The 23,042-nt window shown below is 41.9% G+C and overlaps 2 protein-coding genes across 3 annotated transcripts in view; both read left to right on the top strand.

Moving 5' to 3' along the window:
• The window catches only part of LOC110989233 (NAD(P)H-hydrate epimerase-like), a 94,345-nt gene that overhangs the window by 63,534 nt on the left and 7,769 nt on the right, over positions 1 to 23,042 (top strand). For both annotated transcript variants that reach the window (XM_022253466.2, XM_022253467.2), the window contains one exon: positions 22,101 to 22,320. In XM_022253466.2, the coding sequence (XP_022109158.2) occupies positions 22,101 to 22,320 (220 nt within the window). The remainder of the gene's footprint in view (positions 1 to 22,100; positions 22,321 to 23,042) is intronic.
• LOC147798381 (uncharacterized) lies at positions 49 to 4,766 on the top strand. Its single transcript, XM_087140516.1, has one exon. The coding sequence runs from the start codon at positions 2,462 to 2,464 to the stop codon at positions 4,031 to 4,033; it is 1,572 nt and encodes a 523-aa protein (XP_086996642.1). The 5' UTR covers positions 49 to 2,461; the 3' UTR covers positions 4,034 to 4,766.

Below are 23,042 nucleotides of genomic sequence, written 5' to 3'. Positions count from 1 at the left end.
GTTTTCCTTTATTTTTGCTTGGTTTTGGGGTTCAGGTCTCTCGTTTGTTTATATTTGTAATAGGATGAATTTTGTGCCCCCCATTTTTTTGAAATTCTAACTCCCCCAGAGTTAGGTCATGCAGTTTCTTAGAAATGTGTGGGTTGCTTGGCAGCGCGTGTGGGCAGGTTGGTAGCAGAACTTGCAACCAACCACAAGAGTCCTTGAGGAGGAGCAGATAAATTCAGTGGCCAGTGACCCTTCACTCCACTTGGCTACTGGACTCCACAGAGACTGTTCTGTTGTCTCTGTGATCTCTCCTTGCATTGAACCTGCCACAATTACATATTCGTCCCTGTCCTGCTCTAGGTGAGTTTGATGATACTTTTGTCTTACTTTTATGCCTAGATTGAAGTGTCTATTCTTCAACGTTTAGACCAAGTCGTCATAGGTCAATATCATATTGCGTTTCTGAATTGCAGTCATTGTAATTTTGGCTGAGAATGCTTTGAAAGAGTAAAAGAATGTGCACGTCTTAATTTAAGCCAAAGTCTATTTTAGAAGTTCTATCCATGTTGATATCTGTTTAAGGTTCTGTTGTTTCCAGGTACAAACACCATTTCTTTTGCGATATCTTGCACAATCCGTCCAAACATTCTGACTTCCTAGTCCCAGAATACTGAATGAATTTAACTTGCTGTATGAGTTTCCATTGATTTGGAAGTTTACCATTTCCATGTAAAAGATCTCTGGCGACTTGTCTAAATAAAGTAAAACTTAATTTAGAAAGACGTGATTCCTAGGATTACTTGTATAATATTATTTTACTTAGGTTTTTATGATATATTTCTTCTAGCATACATTGAATAATTACATTCCCCTGACTAAAGTGAAGAGAGGGATATTTCCCTCTTGTACAAGTTAAGTCTTTGAATTTGTAACATTCTTCTGTGTTTTATTACTTGATAAGTTTCAATCATTTGACTTGATTCACCTTTATCTAGTTTTTACCATAGTTCCATATATTCAATAGTTAGTTTTTCTTTATTCTACTTCAGTTCTTATATCCGTGTGTTTAATCTTTTGATGTGTATTCCTTTTGCTTTAAATCGATTTGATTGCCCAGAACTTTGACATTTTAATGTTTAATCTTAATTAACTTTTACCTCCTGATTATGATTCACTCGTATTTCCCGGACTTAGACTTCCAAAGTTTGACCGCAACATTTGTAACCTTGTAATTCCTAAGACACCGGTCTTGGTATAGTGTCCTTGTAGCACCTTAGTCATTTCTGTGTAGACCAACCCACACACACAAATGAGGTACCCAGGTGGACGAAGGCATTGACCGACACTGGTAACCATGACAACCTTACACACAGTGTAGTGTTTTAAAGGGACTTTCACTTTTGGTAGTCCATACAACTGTTTTACTTAGTATAGTTAGTATTTCACTCCACTTGGCTACTGGACTCCACAGAGACTGTTCTGTTGTCTCTGTGATCTCTCCTTGCATTGAACCTGCCACAATTACATATTCGTCCCTGTCCTGCTCTAGGCAAAGACACCACTAGTACTGAGGCACCAAGGTAACCTCAGTGAGCCTATCGAGCTGTATGTACTGCTGGACAGGGAGTGACTTGAAGCGGAGTCGCATGCATTGTGTTCCCCACACCTGATTTACCCAAGCCGGGGAAGGAGAGACTGTGCATCGAGTCCTACACACCATCTGCACATAGCCAACGGCCCTCAGAGTTCATCCAAGCCCCCTTGAACCGCAAGTTCTTCAACTGCAGGCTCCCCAGCTTAGTACCAAGGGAAGCTAGGGCCAGTCATCCCCAACTTCAACGCAACTTCAAGCTACGCCCTTCATTTAGTTTTATTGTTAATTAATTTCTTGTGTAAACAGAATCCCTGGGTTTTTCTTGTTGTTTTTAAATATATGTATCCTTTAGATTTAGGATATCTGTATTTTTGTACAGCGTGTTAAAACTTTTCGCTAACTTAGCCGGAAACGCACTTATCTCCACTGGTTGGCTGACAATAAAATGGCGTAAACTAGTAAACAAATAAATAATGTAAGCAGGTGTCATAATTTTCATATTATGCCCGCTACATAATTGGCGCCCGATGTGTGGTTTACGCTGTACGTTTCTGTCATATTGATTGAGTGCATTCATTTCCATGCACCCTTCGCCGGCTAAGTAGTGAAGCCCACAAATTCTATCTGATATCATTTGTTTTACATTTTGTTGACAGCTATATATTTGATTGTCTGATCTTTTCTCGCTACCCTTCCACCTAGTCCTTACCTGGCAACTGTGATTTAACCATTTTGTCGTTCAAATCTTTTTATGTAGAGCATTGAGTTCTCTTGTTGTGTTAGTTACTTGCAGTCATTGCGTAATCTCGTTCTTTGCATTTTGTTTATTTCCCAATCTATTATTGTATTGCTGGTACAATACCCTTTTATATCGCTTCCATGATGGAAAATTCACCTTTGAGACGCTTTACTAGAAGCACGGTCCTTGTAACCAATATCCCCAGTCAAGCCACTGCAGAGCAGGTACAGAGACATATGAGTCGTGCAGGTTTAGTTCAATCAGTTAGCAAATTGTATCATTCTAGTGCCGACTATGGCACATACTTACACTGCCATTATCGCTTCCCGGATGATGCCACTAATGCTATTTACTTGTTAGATAGACAGCCCTTCCTCGATGGACACCCCCATGTGCTGCGCTCATTCAAGCAACCTCCCCCGCCGGGTACAGAACCGATCGCTCTTGCGTCCCTTCTTCCTTCTGCGGAAAGGGTTTCCCCACTCCCCATTATCCATCCACCAACACCAACCCTGGTTTCGCGATCAAACACGTCACCCCCACCACCTCAAATTGTGCACCCCACGGGTGCGTTCTCTGCAGTAACATCTTCCGAGCCTGTCTCAGCACCGACCATGGGACCGATCCCTGTGGCCCAACCCTTGCTTAATACCGCCGTTCCAGGCCCTGTTCAAGACAATCTGACTTCGGCATACAATCCCTCTCACCCTCTCCAATTGCCGCTGTTAAGTCCCCTTCCCCAGCGCCCCATGCCGGCCTACCCGCCACTGCCCCCTCCCCTCTTACCAACGGGTTATGTCCAACCCCCGCGAATATCATTATTCATGGGCGATTCAACCAAAGGGCATGGAGTGGACTTTGATACCTGGAAGTTTGAAGTGGAGTCACTCCTTCGTGACGCCACATACTCTGAACGAGTACTTGCCCCATATGTCCGACAGTCCATTCGTGGGGAGCCCAGTCGGCTTATTCAGACACTTGGCCCCCATGCCTCAATCCCCCAACTCATTCATGAACTTGAAGCCAGCTATGGCACAGTCCAAGATGGACCGGCTCTCCTTCAAAAAGCCTACAATAGCCAGCAGGAGGACCAGGAGTCTGCAGCAGCCTTTGGCAGACGCTTGAAGCTCCTGGTTTTTGATTCGTGTCGCCGGGGTGGATTACCCCAATCCTCTATGGACACTGTCCTCCGTCAAATCTACTGGCGGGGACTGCGCGACCCTGACGTCCGAAATGCCTGCCGCCATCTTAAAGACACTGTCGCCGATTTTGATCATTTAGTTCGCCTTGTTCGTAAGGGCGAACAAGAAGCCCAGTCAATTTCACGACGGCCCTTGAAAGTACAACGCCCCCCACAACAGCCTGCCTCTGTCTCATCCACTTCGGACCAGCCATTTTCCGAGGCACTTTCCAGCATCAACTCCACTCTGGCTGAACTCAAAGTCGCCCTTCACCCCCCTCACACTCCCTCACCCCAACCTTCTTCTCAGAAGCCCGGTACTGCCCAACCCCCTGTGCGTCAACAACCTGTTGAATGTTTTCGGTGTGGCGAGCAGGGCCATATCTCCAAAGGTTGTCGCAACCCTGCCAAACCAAAGACGAGTGGCACCACCCACCAAACACAGTTAAACAGTCCTCTGCCTCCACAGAGGGGAATGTGGCAGGCAGCAACACCAAGTCCCCGCACGACATCATCCACCCAAACAGCGTAATCCATAGACTTGTCGGTAGTGCCAACGAGGCGGATGCATTCCTAGGAGGAGTCAGTTGTAAATGCCTCGTTGACACTGGCTCACAGGTTACTACAATATGCCATTCATTTTACAAGAAATACCTCCCTCACATTCCTATCAAGCCCCTTAGTAATTTGCTGCATGTGCAAGGAGCTGGAGGTGCATCAGTCCCCTTTCTGGGTTACATAGAAGTGGAAATTTCTTTTCCCCTGCACTTCAAGACAGGTTCAGCTAAGTACTGGACTTTAGCCCTTATTGTTCCCGACACACCCTATCACATGGATGTACCTCTTCTTGTTGGCACCAATGTAATTGCTCAGTGTAGGTCCCACTGTTTGCAAGCGTATGGGACACGCTTCGCTCAGAAGGCAGCCCTGCCGCAAGCCTGGCGGCTGGCTCTACAGTCATTGAAGACCTATAAACCCAATAAGAAAGATTTGGAGGTGAAGACAGCAGGTAACAGCCATGTTGTCGTACAACCAAATGACACAGTTGTCATTAATGGTTACATAAAATCAAGTCCGCTCGCTATGCAGTGCCACGTGGTGACGGAAGCATCTTCATGCACCAGTTTACCAGGTGGCTTGGAAGTCCTTCCTTCGGTGGCCACACTCCCACCACAGACTACAATCTTAGGTGTTCCTGTTGTTATCAGGAACTTAACACTAAAGCCACTGACAGTCAGTCCAAAGTCCATCCTCTGCAAGGCAAACCACGTTACTGTCATCAATCCACTTGATGCTCTGGACGTGGCTTCGCCTGACTCGGCTGAGAACAAGACTACTGATGGTTTTCTGGAGCAGTTTGACTTCACGAAATCACCAGTAGGAGCTGAGAACTTAGACCGAGTGAAACACTTCCTGAAGGAGTGGAAACAGGTTTTCTCCCTTCATGACAATGACCTCGGTCACACGACAACTGTAAAACATGAGATCAAGCTAAAAAACGATGTCCCTTTCAAGGAACGCCACCGCCGGATTCCACCATCCCAGTATGATGAAGCGCGTCAACTGATTAAGGATATGCTTGATGCAGGTGCAATCAGGGAGTCTACTTCGCCATGGGCATCTCCGGTTGTGCTTGTTCGGAAGAAGGATGGTTCACTTCGGTTCTGTATAGACTATCGTAGACTGAACGAGAGAACTATCCGAGATGCCTATGCACTTCCTCGCATCGAGGAAACTCTTGATGCCCTGCATGGAGCACGGTGGTTTTCATCCTTGGACCTGAAGTCTGGGTACTGGCAGGTTGAAGTAAGAGAGGAAGACAAGGCTAAGACTGCATTTACAACCCCCCTTGGATTCTATGAGGCCAACCGCATGCCTTTTGGCCTCACAAATGCTCCAGCAACGTTTCAGAGACTAATGGAACGTTGCGTTGGTGACCTCAATCTCAAGACGTGCCTTGTTTACCTTGATGACATCATTGTATTTTCTCGTACTTTCACAGAACACCTTGAACGACTCAAGTCAGTTCTCCTGCGACTTCAGGAACACGGCTTGAAACTGAAGCCATCTAAATGCCAGTTGTTTCGGACCTCTGTTAAGTATCTGGGACATGTAATTTCTGCAGATGGAGTTGAAACTGACCCCGATAAAGTAACCGCTCTGAAGGAATGGCCCACACCGACGAATCACCAGGATGTCCGGTCATTTCTTGGGTTTGCTGGGTACTACAGGCGTTTTATAGCTGGTTATTCGAAAATTGCCAAGCCACTACATGCGCTTACAGCTGGCCTCCCCGCTAAACGTAAGTCATGCTCCTCACGTAATAAAAAAGTGCCACCATTCACTTGGACCCCTGATTGTCAGAAATCTTTCGAGACGTTGATTTCACACTTGACAACAGCACCAGCACTGGCATATGCAGACTTCAGCCAACCTTTTATTCTGCATACAGATGCTAGTCTCACTGGACTTGGAGCTGCACTTTATCAGCTCCAGGATGGCAAGGAGCGAGTTGTGGCATATGCTAGTCGGGGCTTGTCCAAGAGTGAACGGAATTACCCCGCCCACAAGCTAGAATTTCTCGCTCTCAAATGGGCAGTCACAGAGAAGTTTCATGATTACCTATACGGAAACCAGTTCAAGGTTGTGACTGACAATAACCCCTTGACATATGTGTTGACAACCGCAAAGCTGGATGCCACTGGCCATCGCTGGTTAGCTGCACTTTCTGCATATAATTTCACATTGGAATACAGAAAGGGAAAGCAAAACGGAGATGCAGATGGCCTATCTCGCCGTCCCCACTCTGCTCCAGCAGAGAGTAACACCATGGCGACAATAAACAGTGAGGTGTTTCAGGCTGTTGTCAATTCCCAAAGTGTAAACTTCACTGGGGAATCCCCTACCCTTCATATTCCATTAGTCGAGGCACTTGCTTTGCAAAGCAGTGCCATGCCCTCTGCTATTGATGATCCTCCCCTGTGGCCTGGGCAGAGCTCTTTCCCTAGGGTAACCATGGAAGAATGGAGGAACTATCAGCAGAGTGACCCTATTTTGGCAAGAGTTATCAGATACAAAGAAAGTGGTCACCCCCCTGACAAAGAACAGAAGAGGTCTGAAGATCGTGACGTCCTCTTAATCTTGAGGGATTGGGACAGATTGATATTTCGTGATAATGTCCTCTTCCGTCAACGTCAGGAGCGCGATGGTGAAAGACTCTTTCAGCTACTCCTCCCCAAAACTCATCATGATATGGTTTTCAAGTCACTCCATGATGAGGCTGGTCACTTTGGTCGTGATCGCACCCTGGGTCTAGTTCGTTCAAGGTTCTTTTGGCCCCACATGGCCAACGACATTGACAAGAGAATACGAACATGCCCCAGGTGTATTCGGAGGAAGCTCCCCCCGGCCGCCGTGCGTTCTGCACCTCTGGTTAACATTAAGACCAGTGAGCCAATGGAGCTTGTCTGTATAGACCACCTTTCTTTGAAGTCATCTGGTGAGGACCAGTCCAGCGTCCTCGTCATCACTGATCATTTTAGTCGATATGCACAAGCCATTCCTGTTCCAAACCAGACAGCAAAGACTACAGCCCGAGTCCTCTTCAACAACTTCATCGTACACTACGGTTTTCCAGGTCGTCTACATTCCGACCAGGGAAGAGGTTTCGAATCTGAGGTGATTAAGCAGCTATGTCAAGTGACTGGCATAACTAAGAGTAGAACCACGCCATACCACCCTCAAGGTAATGGCCAAGTGGAACGGTTTAATAGGACACTCTTAGAAATGCTTGGCACCCTGCCTGAGGACAAGAAAGCTGTGTGGAAGAAGTATGTGGCACCTCTGGTTCATGATTACAATGCAACGAGGAATGACGCCACTGGATTTTCCCCTTATTTCCTCATGTATGGGAGACACCCCAGACTTCCTATTGACATTGCCCTTGGCCTGGAATCTAGACAACCATCCAAAGCGTCCCACAGTATGTATGCAGACCAACTTCGTGAACGCCTTTCAGCTGCTTATAAGTTGGCTTCTGCTCATGCAGGCAAGTGTGCAATGAAAAACAAGGTTCAATACGATCTGAATCTGAGAGCTGCAGTACTGCATCCAGGGGACCGAGTTTTGGTGAGAGTGGTTGCACCAACAGGCAACTACAAAATATCTGATAGATGGGAACAGAATGCATACAGGGTAGTAAAACAGGTTAATCCTGACATCCCAGTATATGTGGTAAAGCAAGAGCAGGGTGAGGGTTTGACTCGAACACTCCATCGGAATTTGCTCTTGCCTTTCAGTTCTTTGCCGCTGTCGGTTCCCGCAAGTCATTCGAAACAGCCCCCCGCATCAGGTGAGAAATCTGACCCATATATATCTTGCACTGTAGACTCAGATAATGAACAGGGTACAAGTGGTGCAGGCAGGCTACAGGCGAGTGACACTGCAGGGAATGCTCCGTTTCGGAACACTGTGAAACAAAGACCGCGAAGACAAATCAAACCCCCTGACCGCTTAGGCTTTTCTAATGCACAAGTTGTATCACAGTCAGGAAACGTACCAGGTTGGAAAGCCAAAGCAGACTTTCTTTATACCATGTTGGACGATACTTCAAGTGAACGAACCAAAGAAATGTGTTTGGCAGCAATAATTGACATTGTTCGTGGAAAGTAAATGGATGTCTCGTGTGTTAAAATGGAACAGACAAAGTTGGTATTGGTGGTTGGACGTGTTGGATGTGGGTCACAAAACCCATAGATTATTTTGAGAGATGAAACGGTGATTTTTATTTTTCCTATGTCGGGACGACATTCAGAAAGCAGGCAAGAATGTAATAGGATGAATTTTGTGCCCCCCATTTTTTTGAAATTCTAACTCCCCCAGAGTTAGGTCATGCAGTTTCTTAGAAATGTGTGGGTTGCTTGGCAGCGCGTGTGGGCAGGTTGGTAGCAGAACTTGCAACCAACCACAAGAGTCCTTGAGGAGGAGCAGATAAATTCAGTGGCCAGTGACCCTTCACTCCACTTGGCTACTGGACTCCACAGAGACTGTTCTGTTGTCTCTGTGATCTCTCCTTGCATTGAACCTGCCACAATTACATATTCGTCCCTGTCCTGCTCTAGGTGAGTTTGATGATACTTTTGTCTTACTTTTATGCCTAGATTGAAGTGTCTATTCTTCAACGTTTAGACCAAGTCGTCATAGGTCAATATCATATTGCGTTTCTGAATTGCAGTCATTGTAATTTTGGCTGAGAATGCTTTGAAAGAGTAAAAGAATGTGCACGTCTTAATTTAAGCCAAAGTCTATTTTAGAAGTTCTATCCATGTTGATATCTGTTTAAGGTTCTGTTGTTTCCAGGTACAAACACCATTTCTTTTGCGATATCTTGCACAATCCGTCCAAACATTCTGACTTCCTAGTCCCAGAATACTGAATGAATTTAACTTGCTGTATGAGTTTCCATTGATTTGGAAGTTTACCATTTCCATGTAAAAGATCTCTGGCGACTTGTCTAAATAAAGTAAAACTTAATTTAGAAAGACGTGATTCCTAGGATTACTTGTATAATATTATTTTACTTAGGTTTTTATGATATATTTCTTCTAGCATACATTGAATAATTACATTCCCCTGACTAAAGTGAAGAGAGGGATATTTCCCTCTTGTACAAGTTAAGTCTTTGAATTTGTAACATTCTTCTGTGTTTTATTACTTGATAAGTTTCAATCATTTGACTTGATTCACCTTTATCTAGTTTTTACCATAGTTCCATATATTCAATAGTTAGTTTTTCTTTATTCTACTTCAGTTCTTATATCCGTGTGTTTAATCTTTTGATGTGTATTCCTTTTGCTTTAAATCGATTTGATTGCCCAGAACTTTGACATTTTAATGTTTAATCTTAATTAACTTTTACCTCCTGATTATGATTCACTCGTATTTCCCGGACTCAGACTTCCAAAGTTTGACCGCAACATTTGTAACCTTGTAATTCCTAAGACACCGGTCTTGGTATAGTGTCCTTGTAGCACCTTAGTCATTTCTGTGTAGACCAACCCACACACACAAATGAGGTACCCAGGTGGACGAAGGCATTGACCGACACTGGTAACCATGACAACCTTACACACAGTGTAGTGTTTTAAAGGGACTTTCACTTTTGGTAGTCCATACAACTGTTTTACTTAGTATAGTTAGTATTTCACTCCACTTGGCTACTGGACTCCACAGAGACTGTTCTGTTGTCTCTGTGATCTCTCCTTGCATTGAACCTGCCACAATTACATATTCGTCCCTGTCCTGCTCTAGGCAAAGACACCACTAGTACTGAGGCACCAAGGTAACCTCAGTGAGCCTATCGAGCTGTATGTACTGCTGGACAGGGAGTGACTTGAAGCGGAGTCGCATGCATTGTGTTCCCCACACCTGATTTACCCAAGCCGGGGAAGGAGAGACTGTGCATCGAGTCCTACACACCATCTGCACATAGCCAACGGCCCTCAGAGTTCATCCAAGCCCCCTTGAACCGCAAGTTCTTCAACTGCAGGCTCCCCAGCTTAGTACCAAGGGAAGCTAGGGCCAGTCATCCCCAACTTCAACGCAACTTCAAGCTACGCCCTTCATTTAGTTTTATTGTTAATTAATTTCTTGTGTAAACAGAATCCCTGGGTTTTTCTTGTTGTTTTTAAATATATGTATCCTTTAGATTTAGGATATCTGTATTTTTGTACAGCGTGTTAAAACTTTTCGCTAACTTAGCCGGAAACGCACTTATCTCCACTGGTTGGCTGACAATAAAATGGCGTAAACTAGTAAACAAATAAATAATGTAAGCAGGTGTCATAATTTTCATATTATGCCCGCTACATATTGTTTTTTATTCATTTGTGATTGCTATAAACTTGTGTTTTTTTTGGACAATCCTAACATGCCAGCTTCCATGCAGTATGACACATCTCCCAAACATAATCAACCGTATCAATTAAAGAACTCCTGGCATCTTATAGGTCCTTATCATTTCAGATCCAGATTGAGCATCGGATGATGCGCTGCATTACAGGCTGAGGCAGCTTACAGACCTCCCCGAGTATCTGAACCAGGGAACAATCAGGGAACCTCGGCTGACCGACTGAATTACCCAGAGATTATGATCGGTCTAAAAAGCTTGGCGTCTGATCGCTGCAGGATACATACATGCTAATCAAGAGAATGTGTATCTTGAGCATGGCACCTGCAACAGCGATTTCAGTAATGAATGCTCATTTTGAGGACAAGCTTACCTTACTCTCTGAGCTTAGGGCAGTATTCTGCTTCACCCAGTAAGATAATGTGACCTTTTTTTCTCCCGAGCAGATGGAGTGAGTACAGTAGATGTGAAATGTGCATATCTGAATGTTTAATCTAATGCATGCAGCTGCAACTGCAAAATTGTGCCTGAATTTATTTATAAAGAAGTGTTTTGTGTACTCTGAATTCTCTCCCCAGCCCCAATTTATTCCCAGGACAGCAGAACATTTTATGACTCACTTTTTGTGTTTGATGCATAGACTTTTGTCTAGACCAGGAGGGTTTTGTTTCTGTTTGAGGGATTGTCTCCTTTTGTCCAAATTATACAATACTGGTACCCCCTCACCTTCGATGGAAATATTAAATTATGCATTAACACGTAGGAGGCCACATTGAAGAAAGGAAATGAATGGGGAGATATTTTCAAGATTTATTTTACTTTCTGTGTGTGATTTTTGGAAAAAAAAGTACTTGCAGTGTGTCTGTCGTCCTAGGTTCCTCGCCTTGATCTGCTCTTAAAGCAGAAGGTACTTTGCTCAACTCTCTGCACACGCCCATTGAAATTAACGTAGAACGCAACTCTAAACACAAAAGTGAAAATCCCATTTCAATCCGTCAATGTCAGACTTTCTCATGAGGCAGAAAATGTTCTAGAGGAAGTATGGACAATGTATCAAAACACGAAAGGCAGATTTTGCTGTGTTTGGACAGCTGCGTTTTTTTCCTGTCCTGTGATGAGTTTTAACAGTAGCGTGACTGAGTGCATACTTGTGCAGTGTACTAGCGGGGTCACATCATGGTGCATGGTTCTCTTATAAACATTAACTGTGTCGTCAGTAATTCTCCAGAGAGTGGGACCATGATCCTTGCTTCTCAATTTCTATCCAGGCTGGAGGAAGAATATTCGTGGCTGTGTCCTGTTGCTGCAATACTGCCTCATTGAAAGTAGTCTGTCAGTCCATGCGACATAATTATTGATAAGCAATTGCCCTGGGCAAGTTTGCCAGGCCTTCTCCCTGGTTTGCGGGCTGGGAAAAGAACATATCAAAGGCTTGTTTATTGGATGTGCAGGCCCATCCTACCCAGTTATTAACCCATACTTTGACGAGATTATACAGTGTTACACACCATTAAGTGCCACCTGAGTAAGTGAATGTACCTCATGGCTGAAATATGTGATACTCATCACTATTAATGTACATGCCATCTGTCTCTTCACCTGAAAGTATAGAGTAACTATACCATGTGGCTTTGCCATGTCATACATGTAGGATACATAACATCACTGTGTTAAATACAGTGTACATGTACATGTATCAGGTCCTTGTCTTTTGAAGTTAATGCATGGTCATGTGGTGTTACATAATTTATCTGTGTGGAGGCCACTGCAGCAAACTGTCTTGCTCAGGAACAGAGGCCATTTCAGCAACATGTTTTGCTTAAAAACAGAGGCCATTTGAGCAAAGTTTCTTGCTCAGACAGAATCCATTGGAGAAAAGTGTCCTGCATAGGGGCATAGCCCAGTGGAAAAGAGTGCTTTGCTAACAACAGTCTTGCTGAGTGCTTATTTAAGTTTGGTTTGTTTCCCTCACTTGTCTTTCTTTGTCCTGCCTTGAAATTTCTCCCGATCTCTGTATTTCTTTTCTCAAACCTCGTTTGTCAGTCAGCATCAATCTTCTCTCGAACAAAATCTGCACCTCTCATCTCATCCTTGAGCTCCACTGCTCTTTTGTGTGGCTCCAAAAGGAGGCACAACTCAAGATCTGGAAATACGTGCTCGGACTTGAACTTTACTTAGATGGCCAAGACAGCACCTGATGATGATCATCATCATCACGACGGTGACAATGACTTTGTGGATGATGATTCTGATATCCTGTCAAAAACATCAGCTCCAACCTTCCTGAGTCCCCACAGGCAATCGGTGCTTGCCAACCGTATCGCTATCTGCTCACAAACATCCTGCTTGAGTACAATCATGAGTAGATATATCTTACTGGAAATTAATTTCAAAAGGCTGCTATCATTACCTCTCTCTTTCTCTGTCAACATTATTTTTTCCTCCAGTCATTTCCGGACCCCCCCACCTCCATCAGCCATACGTCTTGCCTCTTGGAGCCCCATTGCCTGCCCTGTCTTGTCAGCAATTTTTTCTACCAGATCCTGAGTAAATAATCTGAGGGTTTCAAAGAGATCCTTTGGCAGTAGGAATCGCTGCTCATAGCCCACACGAACAAGTCTTCAAAATGTTGGCTGTGAAGTGTCATGGCTTTCGTCCACCCCTGTGGCTAGGCATATGAATCACCGAGATCGGTAGACCCTAGACTAAAGTTGTGCTGTAATTTGAATTGATCTGCAGCCGTCAAGTTTTTTCTTCTTTTTGAGTCTATGAGATCTGTTTGTATCTTTACCTGTTAACACTGGTGCCATTCCTAGTACATGTACGGTATGTACCAAAATGATACTAATGTTGAAGCATGCAGGTGGTTTTACGAGTAAATGTAATTAAGTGTTCGTGCACTCGAGCTACGTATATTAAAAAGAAACAAATTATTCATGCAGTTGCTCTACAGAGGTATTTTTGGTTGTATGATATCTTGTTGCGTGTTCAGGAACTATGACCATTTACATTGCAATGGTTGACTTGTACATGTACATAAAATTTAATCAAAAGGTATATGAGCACACAGTAGTTGATTAAACTGGAGTTTGTCAATCACAGTTTCAAAAAAATAAAAGCAATAATACAGTTTAACACAAAAGCATGATCGTGAATGCGATTGACTCGGTTATGATTGGTGAACCACAAAGAAGACTGGTTGGCTAATCAGGATAAAGTGTGGTTACCCTTTAGGGCAGGGCCACCTGAAGGGTATGTCCATTTGAAGGGTGTGGCTATCTGAAAGGTGTCAGTTTTTATGGACCACATACTTCTCACTTTGTATAGATGTCTAAACACATCTAAATATGTAGATTTTAAGAAGAAAAATCTTGTTACCTAACTGAAAGATGAAATTTACATAATTTCCAACAGGGTTTCCATGCACTTTTGTTACTACTGAATGAACTTGACCCATTTATGTTGGGAACAGGAACAGTGGCTGTCAGCTGTTTTTCAGAAAGACACAAATTGTTGGGGAAAATGAATGTCAGACATGTTTGAGATTTTGTAATATGTAGGATTTCTATTCAGGTCAAATACTGATACATGTGTCAGGCACTTTTCCAATCTCTCAAAAATTGTGTCTTTAACGTGTGCATTTAGTTGAAATGGGCCATGGGCCATTTGAAGCGCGAAGCCCAGATCACCATTTTGCACAGTCTGCTGATTCCTTGATTATTCTGGCACCTGCCTGCTTGGAAAGTAACGCTGTCTGTGACAACCAGGGGAAGACACCAGAATGAATCATCCAGGCACAGGAAACTTATCGGAACGGACACCAACATATCTATACGCCTGGGTAGGTGTATACACAGCATAACCGATGGCGTAATCAAAACGTTGCTGAAATCTTGCCTATATTAAATGTGTTCAGGTGTACATGTATGTCACAGTGTCATGTTGCATTACAGTTGACTTTTTTTTTTACTTTTTTTGCTGGGCCTTTGAGCAGGTGATAATTTTAGAAGTGATCCAAGCCCTGGTGGCTTGTTTTTAGCTTGCTTCATTTTGATATTTTGGGGGAGCAGGAAGTAACTCAGCCAGTATTGCTCAGTTTTCTTCTTGTTTTGTGTTGTTTTTTGTATTCGTGTTTTGGAATCGAAGGCTAACTTTAAAATCAAACTTGCACTTTTCTGAATTTCTAAACTTAAAACTAAATGTCGTATCAATTTTTACAGAATAAGTTATCTGAATTTTTTAATCATCAGGAGTTAATCAAATTGGATTTGTTAGTAAATGCCAGTTTTATTCAGTGTAGAAGAGTTTGTCAAACAAGAAAAAGCTGGGTGGTTGAAATACGTGTGTATGAAATCAAATTCATTCCTTGTTATCTCTAAATCATACTCTCAACTTGTTTATTTCCACGACTGAATGACTCCAACTAATGAGAGGAATTTTTATGTCAGGGAGCTGCCACAGTCACATGACCAAACAGGTGGACTTCCTCCTATTTCCAAACCTTTCCAAACCTTTCCAAACCAACTCTTGCTGAATTTTGCAAACTGTTGTTAGTGTATGGAAATACCCATTGATTTCCTCTCATGCCCCACGATTCTGACAACTTTACAAATTGTTTTGGCTATGGCACCTTTGAATACGCACTTCCACATTTGCCTGACAATGATGTATAAAAACTCACTGACGTGCACGCACCAGCAGCGTCCCAGACTTTAATATCTTTCATGGCATCTCGTCACATTGGCCTGTGATGTCTACCAGACGTATAATTTTTATATGTGTGGGGAATATCAGGTTCAGCAACTAGACTAACTCTGAACACAGGGAAAAAATAATTCCCTGTTAAGAAGTAAAAAAAAATCTTGACATTTCATGCATTAACATGTTCATAACTTTGATTTGAAGGTATAGCACTCAATTGAAGATACATGTACTCGAGTAAGAGACTGAGTTCTAAAAATGGAAACAAATGAGTGTCACATGTGGCCATAAATTTGACTATCATATTATGTACATGTTATGGTTTTTTTGCTCCCTGGCACCAAGATTTTATTTTTCGTTAATGGGCCTGCATTGTATGCCTGCACCATTTGTCACCATTAGATAAACTGATCCAAATTGCCGCACAGCAGACATTGGGACGACAAGCGTCCGTTCTGATGATGGCATGGCAAATATTCTGCCTGGGTTACTAATTTGATGGTAAAGCTCCATCATGTGTTTCCCTGGGGATGCTTCAACTCATGCTTCATCTCCAGGTAGTCTTCAGAAGCACCCTCTCTGAAGATCAAACAACAGCTTCAAAGATTTTTTTAACCAGGTGGTTTTTTCTTATTTTGATGAAGTAGTTTGTTGGTACAGACAAAAAATTAAAGTAATTCATTTCACACATAATATAGATTGTTTATAACTGTTCAAATGGTAAAATTTATCAAACTGCATATTTTTTCCCAATGATTAAAGTTGGCATTGGTCATATATGTGCAGTGCACAACCCTGATGTCAAGCTAAAAAGACACTACTTTTGTTGCAGTTCTGCTAAATCCAGTCTGGAGTTTCTAGATTTAAGCGCGGTATTCTAAGTACAAGTAAATAGAAAAGTTTTGTCAATTTATGCTGGATGTGGCCGGACAAAAATTTCCCCCCACTTCTATTTCCAAGGCCACAATAGCGGCATTACAGGGAGCTCTTGATTTCAGCATGTCAAGGGTAGCAATGCATGTTTACCTGTGTCGTCAGCAAAAGCATCTTCTGAAAGGTGACAAGGTGATACTTTTACTGTACATCTTTGATCTTTGGAGTTGTTTTTTTTCTTGTGGAGGTCTCGTCCCTAGGAAAAATTAATTCTTTGTTCACAGCTTCAGGGGATTTTGCAGTAGAATTTTAGCCAGCAGAGGCATCTGATACATTGTACTTGATGAAAGACTTAATGAAAAGAGGTACTAGCAAGTCACGTTTCGTAAAAATGCATTAGACTCCTCTGCACAGAAATGTCAAACCCTCATAACAACATCTACCCCCCTCCGTAAAGAGGAGAGATAAAATGAAATCAAGGCAAAATCGGGGTGTGAATTTAATGTGTCACTAGTTTGCCTATTTCAGAGTGTTTCAAATTAAATCTGTCTTCCAATATTTTATGATTATTGACCTCCCACTTTGAAAATTCATACTGTCAAGGCAAATGTAAAATACCTGTAACACGTTTCTAATTTAAACCCAGGAAATGCCTGCCCCTGCATAAAAAATTTATCTTTCTGGTGCTGTGATGATGTATAAAACATGGAACAACATTTATTATTCCCCCTGCCAGTTGGATGACGAGCCCGAAACTTTGGACGGAAGAGAGATATGGAGATCCAATTTGCGGTATCAAAACTCATGGGTCGCTCATTCATTAACCTGTAACAGGATGCACCCGTGACTGGTCATGCACTCTTTCTGAGCGTGTGCCTGTTCTCCTAATGTGCATGTAATTAGCTTAGCATTCCACAGTGTCCCCAACCCCACCTCCCTCCTGGGAAATCTTGCCCCTAAAAAACAGTTCACTGGAGCTTTGGCTTTATTTATCGAGACTATGAGGGAGTTTTGTGGTTTTTTGTTTCCCCCCTTGAAACATCCCTAATGTTAAGTCACACAGGAAGAATTAAGTCAAAATAAATTTCAGAAACTTCCTCGTGTTGGTTGATGGCATTTTTATATCGTTCAGTTTGGCTGAATATTCCACACCCTGGAAGTAGAAATGGTTCTGTCTGGTGAAATGTAAGGATCAACCCCCCCACATAAGTAGATCAGAAGATTTGTAAGTTAAGAGACTTTACATTCCAATAACAAATGGAACACTGTTGAACTGAAGTATATGTCTTGTTCCTAATGACCATCGTTACGTGTGGAAAGATCAACAAAAAAAAACCAATCCGTCGTACACGGCAGCAAAATAATTTCAGAGGAAAGAACCAACAAATAAAACAGGACATTTTCAACAACCAGCAATTATCAAGGCAGTGAAGCTTGACTTGAATTAGAATAACTGAAAGTGCATTAATTTTAATAATGAATCAACTTCAATCATCATGGGGCGATGAACGAGTAAATAATTTTAATACAACTTTATACAATTAAGCTAAATGAAGTATCGGCAGATATACATACAAAGACATTGCCCGGTGAATATAGGAAAACACGGAAGACCAGGTTGCACTGTTGACTGTTGGGCAAGGGCTGCTGCGAGGTGTGGTCCACGTCCAACGAGGGGGACTTGACTGCCCGCTGGTCCTGAGGGCGACCCAGTGTTATTTGGCTCAACATTCAAATATACCCACGGCAGATAGATGTCATACCCGTGCAGGTACAGTTCAGGGTAATGGAGCGGTAGCCTTGAGCACCAGCACGATGATTCGAAGTTTGGGAAGGACGGCCACGCCCAGCGGGTCCATTAAGGTAGCTTGACTTGGACACCGGTAGTAGCTGGATCATCGGTGCTGTCAGCGTCTCGCCTGCCCGTGGTGGTATGGTCAACAGAGAACCCGGCATGGGAGTATCTACCCAATTTATAGTGTCCTAGCACAGGCCTGTTCACTCATTATACAAACAGTTTTACAGGGCTTGGCGTAGAAAGGTTAGGATGGCAGCCCAGGAGGATTAAGGTTCAGGCTCCAGAGGGTTAAGCTAATAACCCCCACCTGCTAGTCTGACCTAGAAATTCTGGAAATCAAATCCCGACTGTAACACCATGCTGTGTACAGTTGACATTACGAATTTCTCCCATTTAAACGAATCCGAGTTAGACCTCTCTAACTCGGAAAGAACACATCCATTCTGAAATGACAGCTTTCCCAAGTGGACAATTTTTATTGCCCCCTTGTGGTGATAAACCAGTGGTCCTATGCTTTTGACCTCTGCCAAAGGTACCAGTCCTTGGTACAAAGTGAATGACAGATTTATGTCATCCTTTGCTGGTTGTGGTCATTCATTGCTGGATTGATCGCTGGCTTGATGCTCAGTCAGTGCGTAGTGATATGAAAATCAAAAAATAAGAATTTAGAGTTCATTGTTTGGTGCACGTATAAAAAAGCAATTTTTAACAAAGTAATCATTTGCAGTCAGAAAATCAACGAGATAATTGTGTCATCAGTTAAAATGAAATATTTTGAGGCCTTTTTTCCTTTCATGATGGAGTCTCCAAGAGTAAATTGGCTGCCATATAAGGGCCAGGTTAAGGTGATTTCCTCATCTTCATCATCCATCATTTTACTGCCTTGGTGCAGTTCTCAAAATGTTCAGTTTCTAAAGAAGGCAAAATGACAGGAAAATTCTCAGTTGGAAGTCGCGTCCAGGCATTCGATGAGTTGGGAAGATGGTGTGCAGCTAAAGTAGTCAAAGATGAAGAATGGTCATACCTAGCGAGTTTTATTGGATATACTGGGCATGATATCTGGGTGGATGAACGTTCCGTAAGACATCCAGTACCTCCCTATGAAGAGTATCATCAGAGACGTAAGTAACATGCTCATCTTCCATTTTAACATTCAGTTGCTGGTCTACCGGTATATCCGAAAGCAATATGATTTAAAAATTAATATGTATTTCCAAAAGATACCGGTACTTGTACAAAGAATTAATGAATAAATAACAAATTTGTTATTTCCTTGTAAATGCACTGTACATGTTTCTGAAAAAAACCCACTTAGGAAGGATTAGTAAATCGGAATATTTGCGGTAGGCAAGTTTTCTGTGGTACATGTAAAAAATTGTTACCTGTTGATGTAATGAAATGCCATAAAACCCTAGAAAGATATTTGAAAAGTCGTCCCGTCTTCATAAATCACAGACTTCTACCTTTGAATATTTTACAGTTTCACATGGGTGAGCATTACAGCCAACAAATATCATATATCTTTGTTACAGAAAACCGCAGGCAAGCCACAAAAAAATCACTGTCACAAAAGTGTAAAAGGAAGCAGTACAGTTTTTGAGAGCAAGGGGACCAGGTTGAAACAAGTGATGGACACAATGGCACTATTCTAACAGTGGATCCCTTCAAAAGGACCTTTGTCCTGCAAGATGGAACTGCAGTAAACCTTGAAAACATTTCCTTTTTCAGGTAAAGATTACTCAGATAAATGTTTTAGGGTTTCCTACATACATCTTGGTCATGCATTTTTTAAGCTTCTCATTCCTAAAAAATCCTGGAAAAGTCATGAAATGTAGTTTTCTGTGGAAACCCAGTTTTCACAACCAGGAGAGCAATTTGATAACAAGGTGACTCTAGTGTTTGATTTAATTTAACTATTTGGATATGTTTTCTGTTATCTTTATATTAGTTAATGAAATCTGTTTGGACTCTATACACAGAAGTAATCTGCAAATGCATTTTTAATACATTTAAAAACTCAGAATGCAATTTGTTGTTGATTTTTGTCATGACTCCTAAATATTGACTATTTTGTTGATGTTTATATTGTGTTTTGGGATTTCCTTTAACAGAAAGTACTGATTCCAATGAACAACCTATGAAAAAGAGGAAAACGAAAAAGCAACATAAAAAAGTATTATGAGATTAATACAGAGAAAATATAAGTCTTAAAGTGCTGTTGACTGTACAGGATATTGAAAGAAACATGCATTCATCTACATGTATTTGCTAATAAGTCATATAAATATGGTTTTACTTTAAGAGTGAAGAAACAAATGGTTCCCCAGTCGTCCTGCCACTATCCCATGATGAACCACCCACACTAAGGGCCAGGCAATATAAAGTACCATATCCTTGTCAACGAACAAGCAGTAATCAATTCAAAGAAAATGCCAGATATTGTAAGAGAGGCCATACACCAGAGATATCCAGTTATGGAATAGAACTTACTAAACTTAACAAACTATTCGGGAAAAATTAATCAGCAACCAACATATTGTGACAAACACTTCAGTAAAAAAATCCCGTATGACAAGCCTCAGTAAAAAAACAGAGAAGGATAAAAGGTAAATCAGGACAATCTGTTATTATGCATTATGCGTGACAGTGATTGTCATCCGAACTACCTCAGATTGGTTATGGTTATATAACTTGTTTGTTCTAGTATTAATTAAGATAATTCAGGTGTGTTGTTTGTGTATTGTGCTCTTGTATAGCCATGTTCTTTTTTTGTCAGTTTTTGTTAGTTGAAGGCGCTATATAAAACTGGTTATTATTATTATGTTCTCGTGTTTCTTGATTAATTATACTGATGTGCTACAGAAACTGTTTCTGTGACAAAATTTTTAATAGTTCACCAATTTATATACATCTTACAAAGACAACACACTTTGTTTTCTTAAACTGGTATTACTATAGTAGTTTAAAGTGTTCGGAGTCTTTTGAAGTTTTGAAATAAATAATATATATATCTAGTTCAATTATTTTCAGTGCCCCCTGAAAAAAATTGTGCACCCCCAGGTGCCCCCTCAGCTGTGGCACCCTAGTTACGCCACTGTAACTAAATGAAGTTCATTATTCCCTAGTTGGAATTTATTTCCAATTTGGTAAAACTGTCAAATAGGACTCACATTTGCTGTATGGTTTTGCATCCTCAATTAAGTGTGTTTATATCACATCTCTGATTTTGTAAATATTAGTGAAGCTATACTACCTACTTTTATTCTTTCAAAATAAAAAAAAATAGTTGAATTTGAGTAAAATACTTGTTTATTTTGTGGTTTTATGGAGTCGAATCAACATTGGTGTGTTATTCGAAAAATGCAGCATCAAAAATCTATACAAACATGATAGAATTGTTGAGACCATTTGAAATATACAAGGGCAAATGAACACCATCCCACTCCATCCCCACAAACACCTTGAATAAAATAGACAATTGAAAGTGTGAATACAAAGGAAAAGGAACATGTTCATACCTTGTAGAAACCTATAAACTTGTACATAATAGACCTATATTTTTCAGAACCCAGCAAAAAGTACTTGGGACAATGTATGTAGCATCCCTACTCGAGATGGGATCCCAGAACACACAGGCAGTACTTCTACAAAGTGTATTTGCATTGTGCATGTACAATGTACGTGTATTTACACAAGTGTTGTGTACACATGTACTGGTAAACTCTTTTACTGTGTACATGTAAATGTTGGCCACTTTTTCCCCCTTATTATAATTTTCTGTGACCAGTTTGTGTAAAATACTCCCAGAGGAGCCATTCACTGCAACTAGAACTTATCTGGCCCATGGTTGACCTGTGGTTCTGTGGCATAGTCATTGGTGGGGCAATGCCAAGTCAATATTCTGACCACCTGTACAGGCAAGTCTGGATTGGTTAGATGTTGAGTGATTGGATAGATACCTATATCCCCAAGGAGACATGCTGCCATTAATCTTTTCTTCGAAAAGGATGTGGAGATTTGAAAGATTTTTAAATGGGAGAAATTCGTAATGGATACTTTTCTTGGAATTGAGTGTTTGGTTCCAGTTGTTACACTTCATGATGCCTTGGAAGTCATGGAAACAGATCCATTAACCCTACCACTGCATCAGTGATGTATCTAAGTCTTGGTTCTGAGGAAGGGGCAAAATGGAATATATTCCCAAAACAACAGTCCAAGTTTTTAATCCGCTGCCCCTAGGGCCCCCTACCCAAAAGCCAAGGTGGTACGTGTATTGGTCCATATGTAAACTTGCCTTACATCCTGTTCCATTTTCTGCAGTCAGAAGGAAGCAATCACCATTGACGAGGAACTCGTCTCCACCTACAGCTACAGCATAGAGCAGCTGATGGAGCTGGCGGGGCTGAGCTGTGCCACGGCCATTGCCAAAGCCTATCCCCTCAACAGCTTCACTAAGGCGGAGCCCACAGTTCTGGTGTGCTGTGGGCCTGGCAACAACGGCGGCGATGGCCTGGTCTGTGCTAGACACCTCAAGCTGTTTGTAAGTACCAGTACCCATGTTCTGACGAGATAGAAAGTGGGATAGTGTGTGCTAACAGGAAAAAAAAAAGAAAATCAACATAACCAGCTACCACAAACTGCAAGCAACAACCCCACAGGCTCCATTCAGCAGATCCTGAGAACTGTGTATATTATTAACCCTAACCCTCCTCAATCCTTCACCTGTTGGAGGACTGAGGAGTGTTAGGGTTAAGAAATTATTTTGGCATCTTGACCACTTTTGTGTGGAAATGCACATGCCCTCTCAAATTGGAGAAGAGAAGACTGGGGCACCCAGCACACATGCTAAGACTGCACATTCCAACAGAAATAGACCAAGGTACATGTGTGTATTGATGACATCATATTACTTCAATTACATGCACACTGTGTACATATTCCTACGCTTTGAGTCCGTCATCCCACCTGACTCTATGTAAAAAACCCATGTACAGTATGTAAACCAAGTTGGACATCATCAGGACATAAATGTAGGTCAAATGGTTGCTCAACTCGCACATGATCCTGTGCCAACACGCATTGTTTCCCCATGGAAGGGCCATCATTGCTATGTCGAGATATACTATCTCTTGTTCTTGTATGAGGCTTCTATGCAAATGTAAAAAGGTTTAATTCTTAGTGACAATATGCCAGGTCTTAATCTGACATATTGTTTGTCTGAGCCTAGTGAGCCAGTTTAGTATTATTGAAAGGTATGGTCAA

This window comes from Acanthaster planci, linkage group LG08 (assembly GCF_054643075.1).
Source record: "Acanthaster planci isolate LZ-2023a linkage group LG08, COTS_SCS, whole genome shotgun sequence".
Taxonomy (NCBI): Eukaryota; Metazoa; Echinodermata; class Asteroidea; order Valvatida; family Acanthasteridae; genus Acanthaster; species Acanthaster planci.
This window is presented reverse-complemented; position numbering and strand designations above follow the sequence as displayed.